The sequence below is a fragment of the Manihot esculenta genome, chromosome 8 (assembly GCF_001659605.2).
Source record: "Manihot esculenta cultivar AM560-2 chromosome 8, M.esculenta_v8, whole genome shotgun sequence".
Lineage (NCBI taxonomy): Eukaryota > Viridiplantae > Streptophyta > Magnoliopsida > Malpighiales > Euphorbiaceae > Manihot > Manihot esculenta.
In genome coordinates this window covers 35,539,002-35,557,882 of record NC_035168.2, presented here as the reverse complement: position 1 = coordinate 35,557,882, position 18,881 = coordinate 35,539,002, and the positions used below count along the sequence as shown (strand labels likewise).

The window sequence follows — 18,881 nt, the reverse complement described above, 5'->3', positions numbered from 1 at the left end:
TAAATTATACCTTCCACAAGTTGATCAAGAATGGAGGCAGATCTCAGGTGGAATTAATAATTTTGATATAATTAATAAAAGTATAATATGTTACATATTCTTTTGGAATTATATATGCAATTATGCAACCTTGACTTAGCATGGAGTTCTATCTACTGGTGGATAAAAGGAATACTAAATTTGCAATTTGTCTCAAGTTTTTTTTTTAATATATATATATATATGAGTTGCTTTCTATCATTTCCCTAGAATAGGTTGGTAGTCAAGCCGACATGACTATCTTATCTTATTTTTCAAGCGACTCGTTTTTATGATAGCTACTCATTAATTTGATCTCTAATTTGTACCGTTCAAACCCTTTATAATGGTGAACACCACCACAGTTTTTATCAAATTAAATATTGATATTGCTACGAAGAATTGTAGAGTTATTATTGCTATTGTTCATGATCATAAGGCAAACTCCTTCGCTAGTGCTATCGTTTGTAAAATCTCATTATAGATCTCTTACTTTTACAAAATATAATATGTTGGGAGATTTTGATGTTAACAAAAGTTGAAGGCTTTTCTTAGTTGTGGTGAAAAATGACTCGATTTTAGTTATTAATACTTGCAAGAGTGCTCCAACAATATTGAGTATTCAAAACCTAATTGCAAATATATGAAAACTTGCTAAGGGTTTCCTTTGATTTCTTTCTCCAAGATATAAAGGAAGGCCAATAATACTGCTCACTCTCTAGGCAAGGAGCTCATTAAATATTGTCTTTTAGATGTAATATTTTTAACCAAATAAACTTCATATTTTCTTTACCACTTTGATAGTTGTAAATTAAGTTTATCTTTTGAGAGCAAAAACTGCTTATACCTTGTAATATGGTCCTGTTTGCAAACTGAGTTCCATTATCGATGATTACTATTTTAGGTATTTTGAATTGGGTGAATATATTTTTATTGACAAACGAGATTGCTTGTTAGGTAGTGATGGACTATACAACCTCAGTTTTCACCCATTTTCTAAAGTGATCTACTGCTACGATAACAAACTTCCTTGACTTGAATAACTTGGGGAATGAGCCAAGGATGTTTATCCCCACTGAAAGAAAGGCTAGGGACTTCCAATGGCCGCTTGCATTTCTTCTGAGGTCTTTGGGATGTTTGCATGTACTTGGTATCTCCGACACTTCTGAACAAGTTGTTTCGCATCCTGCATTATCATTGGCAAATAGTACACTTATCTGAATGCTTTCCAGGTGATTATTCATGCTCCTTCATGGCTCCCGCAATCACCTTCATGGATATCTTTTAGGATTTCCTAACCTTCCTCCTCTATAACACATCGCAACATAGCTGTATCAAGGACCTTCTGTATACTAACCATCAATTAGTGCGTATTCAGAAGACTTTCTTATTACATGTTTAGCTGATAACTCATTGGCTGGAAAGTCATCTTGTGTTAAGAATTTGTATAAGGGCGTCATCCACGATTCCACCTCTTCTATGAGGAAAGAATCTTCCATCTCCGTTGCTGAAGTGTGTAACTCCTCGAACTGAAATTGTTGAATCAAGTGTTGTTCTCCTACTACTGTCATCTTGGCTAGAAGATCTGCCTCTTCATTTTGCCTCTGGCTACCTAGCGAATTTCGCAGCTGCCTTGCTCACCTTTAACCTTTTCTATTAAAGACCAGACCTTTTCTTCATATTTGATGCGATTCGATTTTCGGACTTTGAATTGTCCTTAGCACTTATTGACAACTGATTGTAGTCACCGAAAACAATTGATTTTTGGATACTTAACTCCTTGATGATTATTAAGGCCATTATTACTCCCTCATACTCAGCTATATTGTTGGTGGCTTTGAATGCGAGCTTTGCTACATACTGATTGATGGTATCCAAAAATCAATTGTTTTCATTTGCCCAAACCTTCCATTCTTCTATGGTTGCCTCAGAGGATTCTAAAGGTTCTAATAGTGGAGTCATCTATGTGACAAAGTCGACTAGTACCTGGGCTTTCATGGTCTTCCTTGGAACATACCTGATATCATCGGCCAATAAAATTACTGCCCAAGTGGATAACTATCCTAATAACTCTGGCCTATGCAAAACCTTTTGCAGATGGGTAATCAGTTCTGACTTCTATGGTGTGTGACTCGAAGTATGATTGTAACTTTGTGGCCGACATGAGTACTGCAAACGCTAATTTTGCAAAAGGAAGATAATTTAATGTAACGACCCGAAATTGGACCGCTACTGGCGCTAGAGTCCATATCGACTTAAGGTCGCCGGGACCCGTAGCAAGCCTAACATACAACCTGTCATACCTGATAAATCCCATACACGATCATACATTTACATAAAAACTTTAAACTTTTCGTCAACCAAGCTTGACCTGTGCATGCACTAAAACTGAATACATAAAAACCCCACCCTAGAGCCCTCATCAAATGCTCTAGCTGGGTCTACGTTACATACATCAAGCTTGGTTTACATCACATTAATAAAACATTACGTATAGGTCATGTATCAAAAGGGAATTAACATAACATTAGGGCCAGACACAATACTAAACCTCATAACATTAAAATACAATACTTTACATTACATTATCTTTCATTATTTTCTCATGTCCACATCTAACTATTACATCCATAGAACCTTTACTCTTGCTGACCTCCTGGTCTATCCCGGACCTGCAAGCCTGGGGGTTAAGGGAAAGGGGTGAGCTACTAAAGCCCAGTGAGCAGAATAGTAAAACAATATATATTAAAACACATGCTTTCATGGAATGCATCACATCACAAACAATCCACATCAAGGATGGACTTGTCACCAATAGCCCTCTACACATTCCAATGGTGCCAGTGGCGTAGAATGGGCCTCACTGGACTTCCGTACCGTATCATCGTCATCATATCATATCGAGAACTAATGGGTCATCCAACATCCATCCACATTAATCATCATAATATGCAATGCAACATATTCGTGATTTCTAATGCAAACAACCTAGTATATATCATGGCATTCGTGATGCATGAACATGCTCAAAATTTATTTGCTTTGAAATATAAAGATCCATTCTACTCACCTCAGGCTGACTTTGAAGCAGCTATCTCACTGCGGGGGTCCTCGGTTCCTTGGGTCCGAACCTACACAGGTGGACTCAAATGAGAGACCAAACATACACTAACACGACTCTAAACATCTCCCCAAAAATCCCCTAAAACAACACAAAACAATCATAGAAAGCATGCAAAGGAAGGCTGAACAGGGCACTTTCGGCGGCAGGTTCAGCGGCCGAAAGTCCCTCCAGAGCCGAAACTCAGTCACCTTCGGCGGCAGGTTCGGCGGCCGAAAGTCTCCTCCAGAGCCGAAAGTCCAAAATTTCGGGGGCAGGGTTCGGCAGCCAAAACTGCCTCCTCAGGCAGGTTCGGCGGCCGAACATGGTTTCGGCTGCCGAACCTGAGTTCTTCCAGAATGGCAGAACTCGAGCTTCTCTCCCTCATTCAGCTAACCAAACCTTCCAATCAAACCAACTTATGCAAGAAATATGCAAAAACACATCCTCAAGCATTTAGGGGATTAAAATTAACCTATACCCCAACAACATTACATTATAACAAACAATAAACATACATTTCATCAATAACTCACATAAACCCTAACCTTTTACAACTAAGCTAATCATGCATTAAAACTCTCTAAAACCCCTCAAAACTTACATAAAACATAAAAGAAAGGTAGGATCTCCACTTACCTCTTGAAAATCGAGAGGAGAGGCGATCCAAACTCGGAGATGGGAGAAATCGAGCTCCGGGGTCTCCAAGCTTCAAAACTTTATTCTTTGCTCAAAATCTTCAAAACCAAGTTAAAACTCATAAAAAACATGAACGATTTGAAGGAAAACATCAAAACTAACCATGGAAGGGCATGGACTCACCTTTGCCCAAAAATGGGGAAGAAAACTCGCCCATTTTCGGACATGAGGCTTTTTATAGGTGGCTGGCCAGACCACCTTCAGGGGCCAAAGGTGCTCCCTAAACTGCACCATGTTCGGCGGCCGAACCTGAATTTCCTTCCAAGGTACTTTTCTTTTAAAAACTCAATTTCTTTCTTACTTAAAACCTTAAAACACATGAAAACATTTTAGAAAAATATGATTTTACCCTTCTAGAGGTTTCCGACATCCGAAATTCCACCGGAAAATAGGAATTCCGATGCCAGGGTTTAGCCGGGTATTACATTTAACTCTGCTCCTTTCAAAACTTGGCTTGTATAATATACTGAGCTTTGTTCCCTATTCTTTTCACGAATGACCATCAAGTAAATTGTTTCCTACATCACAGATAAATATAGAAACAAAACTTCGCTTTCAATAGGCTGGCTTAGCAACGGAAGAGATGATAAAAAGGTTTTTAGACTTTTAAATGTCTCTGCACACTCTTCCCTCCACTCAAACTTACCTTTGCCTTTTAAGGTTTTAAAGAACGGAAGACACCTTCTGATCGAGCATGATATGAATCGGTCCAGAGCAGTGACTCACCCATTTAACCTCTGTATTTCATTGATGGTTTTGGGCACTTCCATATTTTGGATAGCATTGATCATCTCATGATTCACCTTTATGCCTCTTTCTAAGATGATATATCCTAGAAACTTTCCAGCCTTTACTCCGAAGGTATACTTTTCTTAGTTCAGCTTTATGCCTGCATTGTTCAGGACATCAAATACTCTCTGGATATCCTTCGAGTGTTATTCCAATGATCAGCTTTTTACCACCATGTCGTCTACTTATACTTCGACGGTTGATCCCACCATGTCCTTAAAGATTCTTGACACCAACCTTTGGTATGTGGCTCTTTCATTTTTTAAATAAAAAGGGATTACATTGTAGGGGTAAACTTCTTCATCTGTTATGAACACGATCTTCTCTACTTCCTCAGTATTCATCATGATTTGGTGGTATCCTGAGATGGCATCAAGGAAGGAGACCACCGCATGACCTGAGGTCGAGTTCACTAATCTGTCAATGAACGAAAATGAGTAATGATCTTTTGAGCATGTTTTATTTAGGTCAGTGAAGTCCACGCACATTCTCCACTTTTCGCTATCTTTCTTTACTAAGACCGCATTGGCCAGCCATGTGGAATATTGTACTTCCTTTATCAATCCTATGCTAAAAAACTTATCAACCTCCTCTTTGATCACTTGTTGTCTTTTTGGTACGAACTTTCTTTTTTTTTGCTGGACTGGTTTGATGTTCTTATCGATAGATAGCTTGTGGGTGATAAGAGTCAGGTCTACCCCCATTACATCCTTCAGGGACCAAGTGAAGGTTGATACTAGGCTCTTCAACAACTCTTCTAGATGAGTCCTTGTTTCGCCAGTTACTTCAATGCTGAACTGTTCTTTTTACTCCTTCCCTATCTGGATCTCCTTTATCGGGTCTACTGGTTTTGGTTTTACGTGAAATTCTAGCTTTTTAGCAAGTCGATGGGCATGATTATTTTTCCGAGACTTTTTGCTGAGTGTCTGTAACCTTCTTTGGCTAATTTAAGATTGCCTCAGACCACTGCTATTCTCCATGGAGCTGGAAGCTTAAGACACATAGTACCCATGCTAATACGATACCGTGGTAGTTTAGGACTAGGCGGCTGAGTATCACATTATACGCAAATGAGATATCTACCATTACAAACTTCACGTACAACTCTCGTCTATATTTCTCATCACCCAATACCAGAGGAAGGTTGATGGTACCCAGTACTGTCACGATCTTATCTCCTAATCCCACTAAAGGATAGAAAACTCTGACAAGACTAATTTTATCTAAACCTAACTTATTAAAAACATTTAATATGAGGAGATTAACAGAACTACATGTATTTACAAGTACCCACCTTACCTCGTACCGATTCAGGAGGATCTTAACGACCAGCAGGTCATTTTGAAATAATTTGACCACTTTGTCCGTAGGACCAAACCTTACCTCTTACTTGGTTCATGGTTTATCTAAAACTAACTTGTTAAAAATATTTAAAATGAGGAGATTAATAGAACTACATGTATCTATAAGTACCCACCTTACCTCGTACCAGTTCAGAAGGATTTTAACGATCAATGGGTCATTTTAAAAGAATCCAATCACTTTATCGCAGGACCGAACCTTACCTCTTGCTTGATTCATAGTTCCTGATGGACAGACAGGACATCCTCTGCTATGCGTTTATTTTCCCCTTTGCCCTTATCAGACCCTCCCGTAATGACATATGTACGATTTCAACCATTTTGAGAGATTAGAGAGGAAAAAAATTCCTTTTATAGAAGGAAAAAAAAACAAGAGACCAGTTTAATCCAAATGACTAGATAAAGTTCAATGGATTCCTGACAACGGAATCAAATGATGTTGCTGAGATTATATTGATGACGTAGCCGGTATGTGGCTATGCAGTGACTGGTTAGAATCTGCAAGAAAGAGAATGTGAGGCGGTGGTGAGTGTCTACGGCAACCACTTTGACAGTCAAGTCAGTATCTTAAAAAATAGAGAGAATGTAATGAATTATAGAGTTTGAATAGTATTAGAGAATACCGTACCTTTACCTCTATTATCCTTCTCTTTTTATACTGTAAGAAGGTGGTGATAAATATAGAATTTTTTGATAATTCAGCGATAATGTGACTGACTGTTTGATAAGTAATATTGCCAGCTAATAAATTAGCAATTCCGCGATTATATGTATAATGAATATATGCTGAATTGTATCTGTTAATAGTAATTTCGTACTGAAATTCGCCTGTTTGAGAGAATGGCGAGTCTCGATGATATACTAAGTGTTATGGTGTTTGAATCTTTTTTTTTTCGAGATGGACTGTATTTTCTACTCACCTAATCCTTATGATGTGAACCTATCTCGTGAGAACAATTCGTAATTTATTTTGATCGATTTGTTATGTAATATAAAAAATCCTTCAACCTTTCAACCAAAATTATATGGTCTGAAGCATAGAAGTGATTATAAATTTCAAATTGCCTTACTAAATTTGAATTTTCTCTTTCAGATAATTTTTCTAACAAATATTGTAGTTGATTTTATTTTATTTAAACACTTGAATTTTTTTAGTTATTCAGAATAAAAAATATTAGTATAATATAATAAAAAATGTTTATCAAAAATAAAAAGTAAATTGAAAAAAAACCAAACTTGCACAACCTTACTGAGTTAAAATAAATATAATCTATAGGTTTGTTTTAATTTAGTTTGCTTGCCACTTCAACGAATAAATATTCCCACGTACAATTTTTTTATTAACTTTTTAATTATATCTATTTAAAATATATTAAATTTTATTAAATATTAAATAATATTTTAAAAAAATTTTAAAAATAAAATCAAAATAAATAAAATTACAATAATCAATTTATATATTATTATTTTTAAAAAATAAATAATAATTTTAAAATAATTAAAATAAATAAATAAAAATTATAAATGAAAGAAATATATGATAAAAGATTCCTATGGCACCGTGTTTGGGTGAGTCAAGATTTTTTTTATTTTTAAATTTTTAATTTAATTTGACCATGATAGAGAAACAACCATGCCAAAACGACATATTAATTAATATATAGCAGCAGCGAAATTGTTTATAAGTTTGGCGATATCCATACACTTCTTAAGTAAAGCAGCCATAGGAAAAAAAAAAATATGGGCACGTCAGCGCTGTTGGCGGCTTTATTAGTCAAAATAAAGCTGAAATAAAGCTGAATATGAAACATTTGTTTTTTTTACAAAGAATATGAAACATTTATTTAGAGATTGAATTCATCAAATTTAAATACTAAAACTCCCTTAATTTTACGTCAACTATTTTTCAATAAAATATTTTTTTAAAAGTACTTTTATTTTAAGGCACTTAAAAAAATTAGTAAATAAAAAATATTTTTTCATAAAAAAATTAATTATTTTATTATTTTTAAAAGTAAAATCTTTTTTTACACTTTTAAAAATTTTATTAACACATTATTTATATAAATTTGTTGCTATATTTTATTTTTAAATTTAAATTAAATAAATAAAAAAATTTAATTTTAATTTAAAAAATAAGTATTTTTTTAAAAATATATTTTGAAACAAATAGAATCTAAATAAGATATATAATATTATATAAAAAATGAAATATCATATAAAAATATAACATGAAAATACTTTTTTTTATTTAAAAATCTCAAAATATATAATATTGCGCTCATTAAAAAAAAAAACAGCTCCGATTAGTATTTGAAATAATTCCTTAATGCTAATATATTCTAGGGCTAGCCTGGCTTGCGGAGGAAATCAGAGGCCCATTAGGGTGAAAGAAAAAACGATCCATCATCCTTTGGGGCTGAACCTGAAAGTCTGAGTTGGAAGCCCATCACTTGAGAAACGTGGGCTTATTTTCGGGCCTCCGATTAGGCCCAATCACATTTAAAATTTATAGATTCATGCGTATCCATGAAGAGCATAGACATTCGCGATTCCACTTATAAAAGCCCTTCAAAACCCTAGCCTCATTTTTGTCAACATATACTCCCCCAGCAGCAGCGGCAGCAGCGACTAGGAGCTCCACCAGACTTTAGCAGCAATGGTACCATTCTCTTCTTATTCTTCCTCTCGACAGTTATCTATGTATTGAATTTGTTGCTTTCTCGTGCTCTGCATTGAAATTTGATGTGAATTTTTTTTTTCTCAGGGGATCGATCTGAAAGCAGGAGGTAAGAGCAAGAAGACCAAGCGGACAGCCCCCAAATCCGATGATATCTACCTCAAGCTTCTCGTCAAGGTACACATTTAACACTTCTTTGTACGGGAATAATGATTTTTTAAATCCTGTTTGTGATTGATTGGTTGCGCGTTTATTGATCAGCTCTACCGCTTTCTGGTAAGGAGAACCGGAAGTAAGTTCAACGCGGTGATCTTGAAGAGGCTCTTCATGAGCAAAGTGAACAAACCCCCACTTTCTCTGTCTAGGCTTATCACCTTCATGAAAGGAAAGGTTAGCTTTTTGTCTTCGTTCAATATTAGTCTATAAATCCATGTACACTTCACTTTAGGATCTGATTGCGTTTTAGATGTGACACTTAAATTGTTTGGTTTCCTTTTATAATATATAGGAGAATAAGATTGCAGTGGTTGTTGGGACAGTGACTGACGATATCAGGGTTTATGAGGTTCCAGCATTGAAGGTTACTGCTTTGAGGTTTACAGAGACAGCCAGAGCTAGGATTGAGAAGGCTGGCGGAGAGTGCCTGACATTTGACCAGCTTGCTTTGAGAGCTCCTTTGGGACAGAACACGGTATGCGCTCCTTTTCTTTCTTCTTATATGCTTTTGGAAACATATGTATTTTTTTATTGTTAGATTTGTTGGGTTTATTTTAGATCTTTGAATGCTATTTGAATTTTGTTGGTCTTGTTTGCGTTGCCTGGAAACACCTATATTATATCACATAAACACAGTTTTCTGAAAAAATAAAAACTAAAAATTGGGTGGTTCTTCTGGATGGAAGACTATTGAGCAATGATGAGTATACAGTCCTGTAATGATTTGTGGTGATGATCGCAATTTTTTATGAACATCTAAGGGACTGTGCCCTCAATAGTAATTCGACTATCAGTGTTCATGTATGTTACTGTACTGGTGCCGTGGCTGATGATCTGGTGTCAAGCTGATCATGTTGTATGATATGGTTACCAATAATCATTCTTAAATTTTTTTTGTTGGCTTCCTGATCCTTGGGAAGCTGTATAGTAATTTGTCCCATGTTTCTTCTTTAGAGAAATGGTGATTGAAGTTTCCTTGAAATGGCTTTTAGATTATTGAGAATTCTATAAATTGAGGGTTGCAAATTTTTTCTCTCCCGCATTGTGAAAAATATGATAGGGTGTCATATTTTGCATATACCTACATGACAATGAATTTTTGCTTTTATTTTTCTCTTTATTATCATCCTCTTCTGTTAGCAACTAAGCATCTTATTGCCTCCATTTTGACTACCTTTGTATTTCTGCTGGATGAATTATGACAATGAACCTTTGTTATAGGTTCTCCTTAGAGGTCCAAAGAATGCTCGTGAAGCTGTGAAACATTTTGGCCCAGCTCCTGGTGTGCCACACAGCCATACCAAACCATATGTACGATCAAAGGGAAGGAAGTATGAGAGAGCTAGAGGAAGGAGGAACAGCAGGGGATTTAGGGTTTGAGTCGTTTTTAATCCTAAATTGTGAGACAGTTGTTTTATTTCTGACTATTGTGTCCAAATTTTGTTAGACTTTAGTTTCCTCTGGAACTTGCTTGTTTTATTTCCCTTTGAATTATCAGTTACCAGCATGAATTGTTTTACGCTTGGCAATCATACTTAACTTTCACATCTTGGTGTTTAATGTTTGAGATATAAAATCTTGTTTATTAGATACTTATCTGGAATTCAGTGACAATGTGGCCAGAAATTTGTGCTTGTTTTTTAAGACCTGGAATTAGTAGACTTGTATCTCCGCTTAGTTCAATCTCACCGGAATGAATCCAATCAATATTTCCCAATAAATTCTTAAAAGTTAGGAGTTGTCTTCTACTCTGCCTCGTTAATAAAGCGGCCAACTCCTTCCGCGACGACAAACATCCACCCACAAAAAATAATGCCTGAATCAACTTGTGCACATATTTCTTCGTCCCAGGGGCTGGGGTGGTATGTTAACAGCTGGACATAATCCTTCGTCCCTGGAGTCGTATACACCGTCTCAGCATCCCTAATATAAAAAGGAAGGGCTAAGTAAAAAATTTACTAATTCACTTCTTTAACTCTTATTAATTTAAAATGTAATCAATTAGTGATTCTGTTATTATTTTTATCGTCACAAAACTAAATAATTTATAATAATGAAATATGAAACACTTCATAGCAATTTGTTTAAAATATTAAGGATTCTATTTAAAAGGAAAGCCATGATGTGTATTTGATGCTTAATGAAATCTAAGCAGGGATGAATCAGTAAATTTTCAAAAACCTTTGAAAAAAAAAAAAAATTTTCAAAAACCTGAAAATTTGGGGACTAAGTGATTATCGGTAAATTAAGTCATAATGTACTTATAATCGCATATGTTACCTGGGGGAACTGGGTTCAACTCCTCGTAGCGATCATTATCAACCGTAAATAATTACTTGACTTTCTTGATTTTGGGATTCTGATATTGGAAATAAAACCTTTTTCTTTGGGTTTCTATGCTTCCCTAGGTGCGTACGGTAGATGAAAGGTTATCTTGCTGGCAGTCCAATTGTTACTCCATGCCGTTTGATAAAAGCATTAAACAATTACTGTTAAGCTGATAAGACTCAAATTACTGCTGTTATTTTAAGATAAAAATATCATTTTTTTTCTTTTAATATATATATAGCTATAGCCATAAAAAATTTGATAGAAATAAGTATAAATTGGCCTACCAATTATTAATTGTATTAAATAATTAAACTAAAACAAGTACCCTTAGTTTATAATTAGATTTTTTTTTTCTTTTAGTATAGACGAGAGCTCAAGCCATAAGAAGAGACATTTATTCAAGAGATAAAATCATTTCATTATTCTCCAGCAAACTAAGTCAAGAACTAACTTGGCTATAAATGCTTCTTCTTAGAGCCGTTAAACAAGCATTTACTTAGGCTAAATGTTAGGACTAAAAAATCATGTTACCATTTTGTGGCTAATTTTACACACAGATTTCATTGGTCAAGATCTTCTCTCATAGATGAGAAGTCTTCTATATAAACCCATTCCAAAACCTAAAACAACAGGCCATCTTATTACTTTTATAACAAAAGTAATAAAAACAAGGAAGAAAAAGGAGAAGAAACATTTGTAACCCATTATGTCTTACTCTATCTTCTTCTTTTTCATCCTTGTTCTCGCCAATCCTTCTCACCAAGCCCCAGATTTGGTAACCACAACTTGTGATCAAACCTTGTACAAAGACCTCTGCAAATCTGCTCTAGCCACAGCTCCAAAAACTGATGTAAAAGATGCGCAGAGCTTAGCCAAATTTGCACTAAAAATGACATCATTAAATGGAGGTGAAATACACAAGCGCATTACCCAGTTGCTTACTACAAATTCAGATGAATTCGTGAAGCAATGCCTCACAGATTGCTCAACTGTGTACCAAGATGCCATTGATCAGCTTGAGGACTCCATGGTTGCATTGGATACTAAAGCTTTCAATGATGTTAATACATGGGTGTCTGCTGCTATGACTGTTGCACAGTCATGTGAGGATGGATTCAAGGGCAAGCAAGGGGCTGTGTCTCCATTAACAGATATGAACAAAAGGTTTGGCCAGCTTTGCAGTGTGTCTTTAGCAATAACCAATCAGGCAGCTAAAAATTAACCAATTTTCTAATCTATGCATATGTATATCAAGATCTTTATATGTAAGAGAAGGATAGCATCAAGAGGAAATAAAATGGCAAATTCTTTATAATTTCTTGTTTAGTTTAGATGGAACAAGTTCTTATGCATCTTATTTTCCCCTTCTCTGATGAGATTCATGTCTAAAAAGAAATTAATAAAAAAAAAACAAACAAACATGGTCGGAACATGTGTGATCCAAAAACATTGGAGCACATCTCCATGAAGAAAAATGGACAAAGGTTCAAGTAGAAAGGATATCAGATAGCAAGGGACCGAATATTTTCAGGTCCCCAACTCAACCGACCCCGTAATTGGTTCAGGTTCAAATTTTTTTATATAGGGTACTCATTATCTAAAATCGTTTATACAAATTATTAAGTTAATATAAAATATATTTTTTATAATAATATTTAAATAAAAAGCTTGTTGAAATAAAAAGCTGGTATACTCCGTTCTGTTGATCTGAAAATAGAAAAAAAAAAAAAAATCAATATGGCATGTGAAAGAAGGATGAATGCCACAATTGGTGGACAAGGACTTACCGGGTTAATGTTAGTGAATAGTATTGCACTAAGATAAGTTTTTCCAACTTTCCTGTCTGAAGACCAAAAACACATTAGTGTTAGGAGACAAAAACCATCCATGTATACGAGCAAAATAACGTAGGTGAAGCCATCAGATTTTGTGCAGCAAGTGCCCAGCAGCAACAAGTGCAGCAGTGCACTTGCTGCACAGCAAGTGCAACACTGCACTTGCTGACTGCAGTGCAGCACTCGTGCAGGCACTTGCTGACTGCAGTGGTGCACTCGTGCAGTTGTACTTGCTGCACAGCAAGTGCAGTGCCATGCAGTGCTGCACTTATGCACTTACTGGCATTGCACTTGGCTTTGAAATGTTCTCAGCATTTAATTCCCTTCCAAATGTAACTTCACTTGGATTTACATTTTCCTCTACCATTTGCGAAAAGCGAGACAATACTCTGTCGCTCATTTTATTCGCAATAAGACCAGATAATACCTTATGCCAAGTAATCATACTTCTAGTAGGCATATCATCAAAAACCTGAACTACACAATCTAAATCGCCTTCCGCAAGATAAAAATCAATAAGCTCATCGCACAAAACTCTTTCTCTATTGAAGCTCGCCTTCACAATCTTTCCGTGAAGCTTTTTGCATTCTTCAAAAGACCCAGAATTCAAACAGAAATTCAAAATGAAAGGTTTTGGTTAAACATATATTTTATATAAAGATTTTAATGACAAAAGCATGAAAAGAATTACAAACAATCCTATACAAAATATACTTATTCCTCTTTACAAAAGCCACAGATATGTTTGAGAATTCGTCCATCAAATGCAGGAGTTCAGTTCCTCTAAAGTGACCTTCATTTTCCCGGTCGTAACTTTTGTCAAATGCATTATAAGCTATTCTCCGTCCACTTAAATTCCTGCGGAAACAACCAAAACGATAATTCATATATATGAATACCCATTTGTTGGTCCGTAAATAAATAACACCGTGATACTTGATTCTATAAGATATAATTCCTATGAACTCACTGTATAAAAAGAAAATCAACCTACAAAGAGGAAACAAGAGGTGCATATAATTTTGAAACAAAGGCTCTGCGGAAGGTAAATGAAATGAATGAACGGCGAATTGGGTATTACCTCGCGGGGGGTTTTGCATGGGCTTCAGAGTGAGTGGTGGTCTGAATTTACGCAAGACGTGAAAAGGGAATTTGGATGTTGAGGACCTTTAAGGGACATTGGGCATAAATGGCTAATACTCATAGTGCAGTGCACTTGCTTAGAACACTTCAAAGGCAACTCAACCAATATTAAAGCTAAAGCAATTATTCAAAAATTGCATTGAAATAACGAGGGAATTAAGACTTCACCAATTTAAAGACAACGCTTGCAATGTGTTCTAGAGATGCCTCAATGGGCTCTTCAATAACAAATAACAAGATTTGGAAAGGAGGGTGGCAACTAACTTGAAACTAAATGACCAGCTTGGAATTCCACCGTAAATGCTACTCTTAGAATATCTGGCTTTTTGGTTTTGATTTGAAGGAGCATTCGGCTACGAAGTAAGCTAAGGCCGGAGAGATCGGCAGATGAGACAGTATAGCCTGATTTTCGCGTATCAGGCTAGCATTCATCCTGAGGTCTCGAGTCTGCATGGTTTTCTTACCTTGTTGACATAGAAAATAGGTTTTTGGACCCCTCTTCATCCCTTACTAATATAGCACACACAGTTTGTTCAGACGCGGAAGTTCCTGTTCAACTAAAGGATTAGGTTTTATTTAAATTTATTTTTCAAAGGGAGATTTAGCGGGTTAGATGACGCTTTAAATATTTAAAAAAATTTTAAACCTAGCGAGTGGCATGAGGAATAGATTTTTTTAATTATTAATATATTATAATAATATATTTATATCATATTAATTTGATAATATTGTTTATTATATAATCTTTTATAATAATAAATATTTTTAATTATTTTTATAAATATATTTTTTATTTGAATATGTTAGTATAATAACACTATAATTAAATAGTAACGATTAAAAGTTCATTGATATGGAATTATTATATTTTATATATTTTTAATATATAATATTATTAAAAAGTTAATAAAAAAATTATATAAAAAATATTTTGAATTATAATATTATTTTGGTATTAAGTGTGTACAAGATTTTATTTAAATTCATTAAAGAGAAATAAATTACTTAATTAATTAATTAATATAAATATTTAAAATTATAAAATTAAATTTATATTTTATTTTATTGAGTTGCTCTCATATATTAATATACGTCTAATTATAAAATAATATTAATTTTATGACAATAAAATTATATAGTATAATAATATTTATTATTTAAATATTAATAATAAAATATATTAAATATTAATATATAAAATATTTTAATATTTAAGATTATGAGATAATATTATATTGTAATTAGATGTATATGTAACTATTAATTATTTATAATTTTTAAATAAATAAATATATTAATTAATATAAATATTTAAAATTATAAAATTAAATTTATATTTCATTAAATTAGTCTCAATACAGTTCTATATATTTAATTGTAACTAATCATAATATAATATTAATTTTATAATATTAAAATTATATAATACTAATAATTTTTTTAGTTAAATATTAATAATAAAATATATTAAATATTAATATATTAAAATTATGAAAAATATTTATTATTATAAAATTATAATATAAATAATATTATTAAATTAATATGATATAAATATATTATTATATTATATTAATAATTAAAAAATAAAAAAGTAGATGTTTTGGCCTTACGCCACTCATACAGACGCCAAGATTTATAATTAAAAAAAAAAAATTTAAATGCTGGTTGGCAGAGGTTGGTTTGCCCGCCGACATTTTTTTTGTTTTTAAAATTTTCATCATACATTTTACGAACACATTAGGAGTGGATCTGATCCCCACGTACAAGGTCAACCTCCTTTTTGACAAATAAATTTATTATAAATTTAAATTGTCAAATAATTTTTTTTAATTCAAAGCAAAAAGCCCTAAAATAACTAAATTGCGAAAGAACTTGAAATTGTGTCTACATGTTTAACAAAATTACTATCCATCATATGTAGAGGTGTAAATGACCTAAACCGTTCGTAAGCTATTCGAGTTGCGATTCGATAAAAACTCGACCGAGCTCGACTTGATTTCTAAACGAGCCAAGTTCGAGCTTAATTTTTAGGCTCGTTTGGTAAACGAGCCAAGTTTGAGTTCCATAGTATTCGACTCGTTAAGTCTCGTGAGTTCGGCTCATTTTTGAGTTCATGAACAGGCTCGCGAATAGGCTCGTGAACAATCTCGTTAAGCAAACTGAAATTACTATCATAAGAGAAATAAACTCAAACCCTGCATATACTTTAATGAGCCAAATCTAAATTTTTTAAAATTCAGCTCTATATAGTTTAGTTACACTCTTAAACTTGCATATATTTGGATCATTGAGATTTAAAAACTCATCTTTATAAGTTTACATACTAATTTGTAGATATACTTATTTAACTAAAATTATTTTAGTTTTAAACTTATTAGTTTTAAACTAAAACTCATTATACATGTAAATAAATTAAATTACTCGTGAACTATTCGAGACTCAGCTCGATTAAAGCTCGACTCAGCTCGATAAAAACTCGACTCGTCTAAGCTTGTTTGCTAAACGAGCCAAGCTTGAGCTTCTTAATACTCGGCTCGAGTTCGATATGAGTAAAGCTCGAATTCGGCTCGAGCTTGAAAAAATTTTAACGAACCAAGCTTGAGCTCTTCAAAACTCGGCTCGGCTCGGTTCGGTTCGTTTACACCCCTAATTATATGCTATATTAATAGTAAAAAAAAGATAATAATATAGTACAGTAATAGTTCAAAATAAGTCATGAGCTGACACTTGAAAATCAAATGGCAAGAGTTTGATCAGATAATATTCGGTTCCATTGACGGAAAAGAAAATCTAAACACCGTAGATCCTAATTTTTCATCAAAACTCGCCTTCTCAACTATACGGTGAGACTCCATGAAAAGTTATCATTAGTGAACGTAATCTAATAGATCCTCATTATACCTATAATCATAGGATTCTAGATCAATTAGTCGGTACCCGTAGATCCTAATTTTTCATCAAAACTCGCATTCTCAACTATACGGTGAGACTCCATGGAAAGTTACCATTAGAGAACGTAATCTAATAGATCCTCATTATACCTATAATCATAGGATTCTCGATCAATTAGTCGGTACCAACTGAATTTTTAGGAGATACGATAATTAACTCATAATTAACTCTATTTTCTTACAATATAAAAGTTAATGATCATAGAGACCAAGGTACACAATTCTTGAACAACTACTCTTGAGTTCTAAGCAATTTTTTACATTTGTCCTTTTTCTAGTTTACTGACTTGAGCGTTGGAGTGGCTGCCGTAGGCGCCAACCATCTCACTTTTTTTTTCTTGCAGATTGGCCAATTGCGGCATAGTTTCATTTCAACCACATCATTTGGTTCCGTTGCTGAAAAATCCATTGAATTTTCTTTGTTCATTTAGAATAAAAACTGAAATCTTATTCCCTTTTCTATTCTCTAAAATTGCTGACAATTCATGAGCTGCTATTAATAATGGTGTAATCATTTTCTCCACTATGGGTTGTGGACAAAATACCCCATCAATGATGTAACGACCCGAAAATCGGACCGCTACCGGCGCTAGGATCCAGGTCGGCTTAAGGCCGCCGGGACCCGTAGCAAGCCTGACATATAACCTGTAAACCTGTTTAATCCTATACATGATCCACACCATACATAAAAATTTTAAAACTTTAGCTTTCATACATTCATCCTTTCATTCTTTTACCAAACTCAACCTGTACATGCACTATACTTAGTTATAATCATAAACATTGACCCCTCTGTGGGATCTCATAAGTGCCCCAAAGGGCGATATAACATACGTTGAGTTGGTTTACATGAACATCACAAAACATCTAAGATCATGTATAAAAGGGGATACCTTACACATTGGGTCAAGCACAATCTCTAATCCTCAATATCATTACATACATTACTATTCATAACTTTACATCATTTTACAATTTATCATGTCCACACTCTATCTATTACATACACATGACTTCATTACTCTTGCTGACCTCCTGGTCTACCCTGTACTTGCAAACCTGGGGGATTAGGGAGAGGGGTGAGCTACTAGAGCCTAGTGAGCATAATAATAAAACATTTAAAACATATGATAACATGAAATGCATCACATCACAGCTAATCACATCAAGGATGAACTTGTCACCAATAGCCCTCTACACATCCAATAGTGCCAGAACGTAGAATGGGTCCTGGTCTTTCTCTTACATAGCATAACATAATCATTCCAATGTACCAGAACGTAGAATGGGTCCTGGTCTTTCTCTTACATAGTGCCAGCGAACGTAGAATGGGTCTCACTGGTCTTACATTCCATACCGTACGTATCATATCGTCACATCATAGGTAGAGGGCTATGGATCATCCAACGTTCATCCACATCAACAATAAAATATGCAATGCAACATATTCGTGAATTCTAATGCAAACAACCTAGTATATCTCATGGCATAATGATGCGTGAATCATGCTAAAATGTCCATTATTTACTTTTAGAAACGTAATGAGTTATTCCACTCACCTCTGGATAGCTCTGACCAGACACTGGAGCAGCTGACTCACTGCTGGGGTCCTCGGTTCCTCGGGTCCGAACCTACACAGGTGGACTCAAATGAGGGACCAAATATACATGAACATAACTCTAAACTACTCCCCAAAAACCCCCTAGAACATCATGAAACAACCATAGAAAAACATGCAAAGGAGGGCTGGACAGG

At 34.4% G+C, this 18,881-nt stretch overlaps 2 protein-coding genes and 1 non-coding gene across 3 annotated transcripts; all 3 read left to right on the top strand.

The window, feature by feature from the left end:
• The first annotated feature begins 8,512 nt into the window (after window positions 1-8,512).
• LOC110621111 (60S ribosomal protein L18-2) lies at window positions 8,513-10,410 on the top strand. The gene is made up of 5 exons (XM_021765186.2): window positions 8,513-8,629; window positions 8,735-8,824; window positions 8,909-9,037; window positions 9,156-9,338; window positions 10,085-10,410. Exons 1-5 carry the CDS (start codon window positions 8,627-8,629, stop codon window positions 10,241-10,243), a joined length of 564 nt encoding a protein of 187 aa, XP_021620878.1. The 5' UTR covers window positions 8,513-8,626; the 3' UTR covers window positions 10,244-10,410.
• Window positions 9,554-9,637, top strand: LOC122724479. Its single transcript, XR_006351852.1, has one exon. It is a non-coding gene; the product is annotated as a small nucleolar RNA SNORD25 (small nucleolar RNA).
• Window positions 10,411-11,066: 656 nt separating the features above from the next.
• LOC110621691 (putative invertase inhibitor) lies at window positions 11,067-12,527 on the top strand. Its single transcript, XM_021765970.2, has one exon. The coding sequence runs from the start codon at window positions 11,901-11,903 to the stop codon at window positions 12,414-12,416; it is 516 nt and encodes a 171-aa protein (XP_021621662.1). The 5' UTR covers window positions 11,067-11,900; the 3' UTR covers window positions 12,417-12,527.
• Window positions 12,528-18,881: the final 6,354 nt, after the last annotated feature.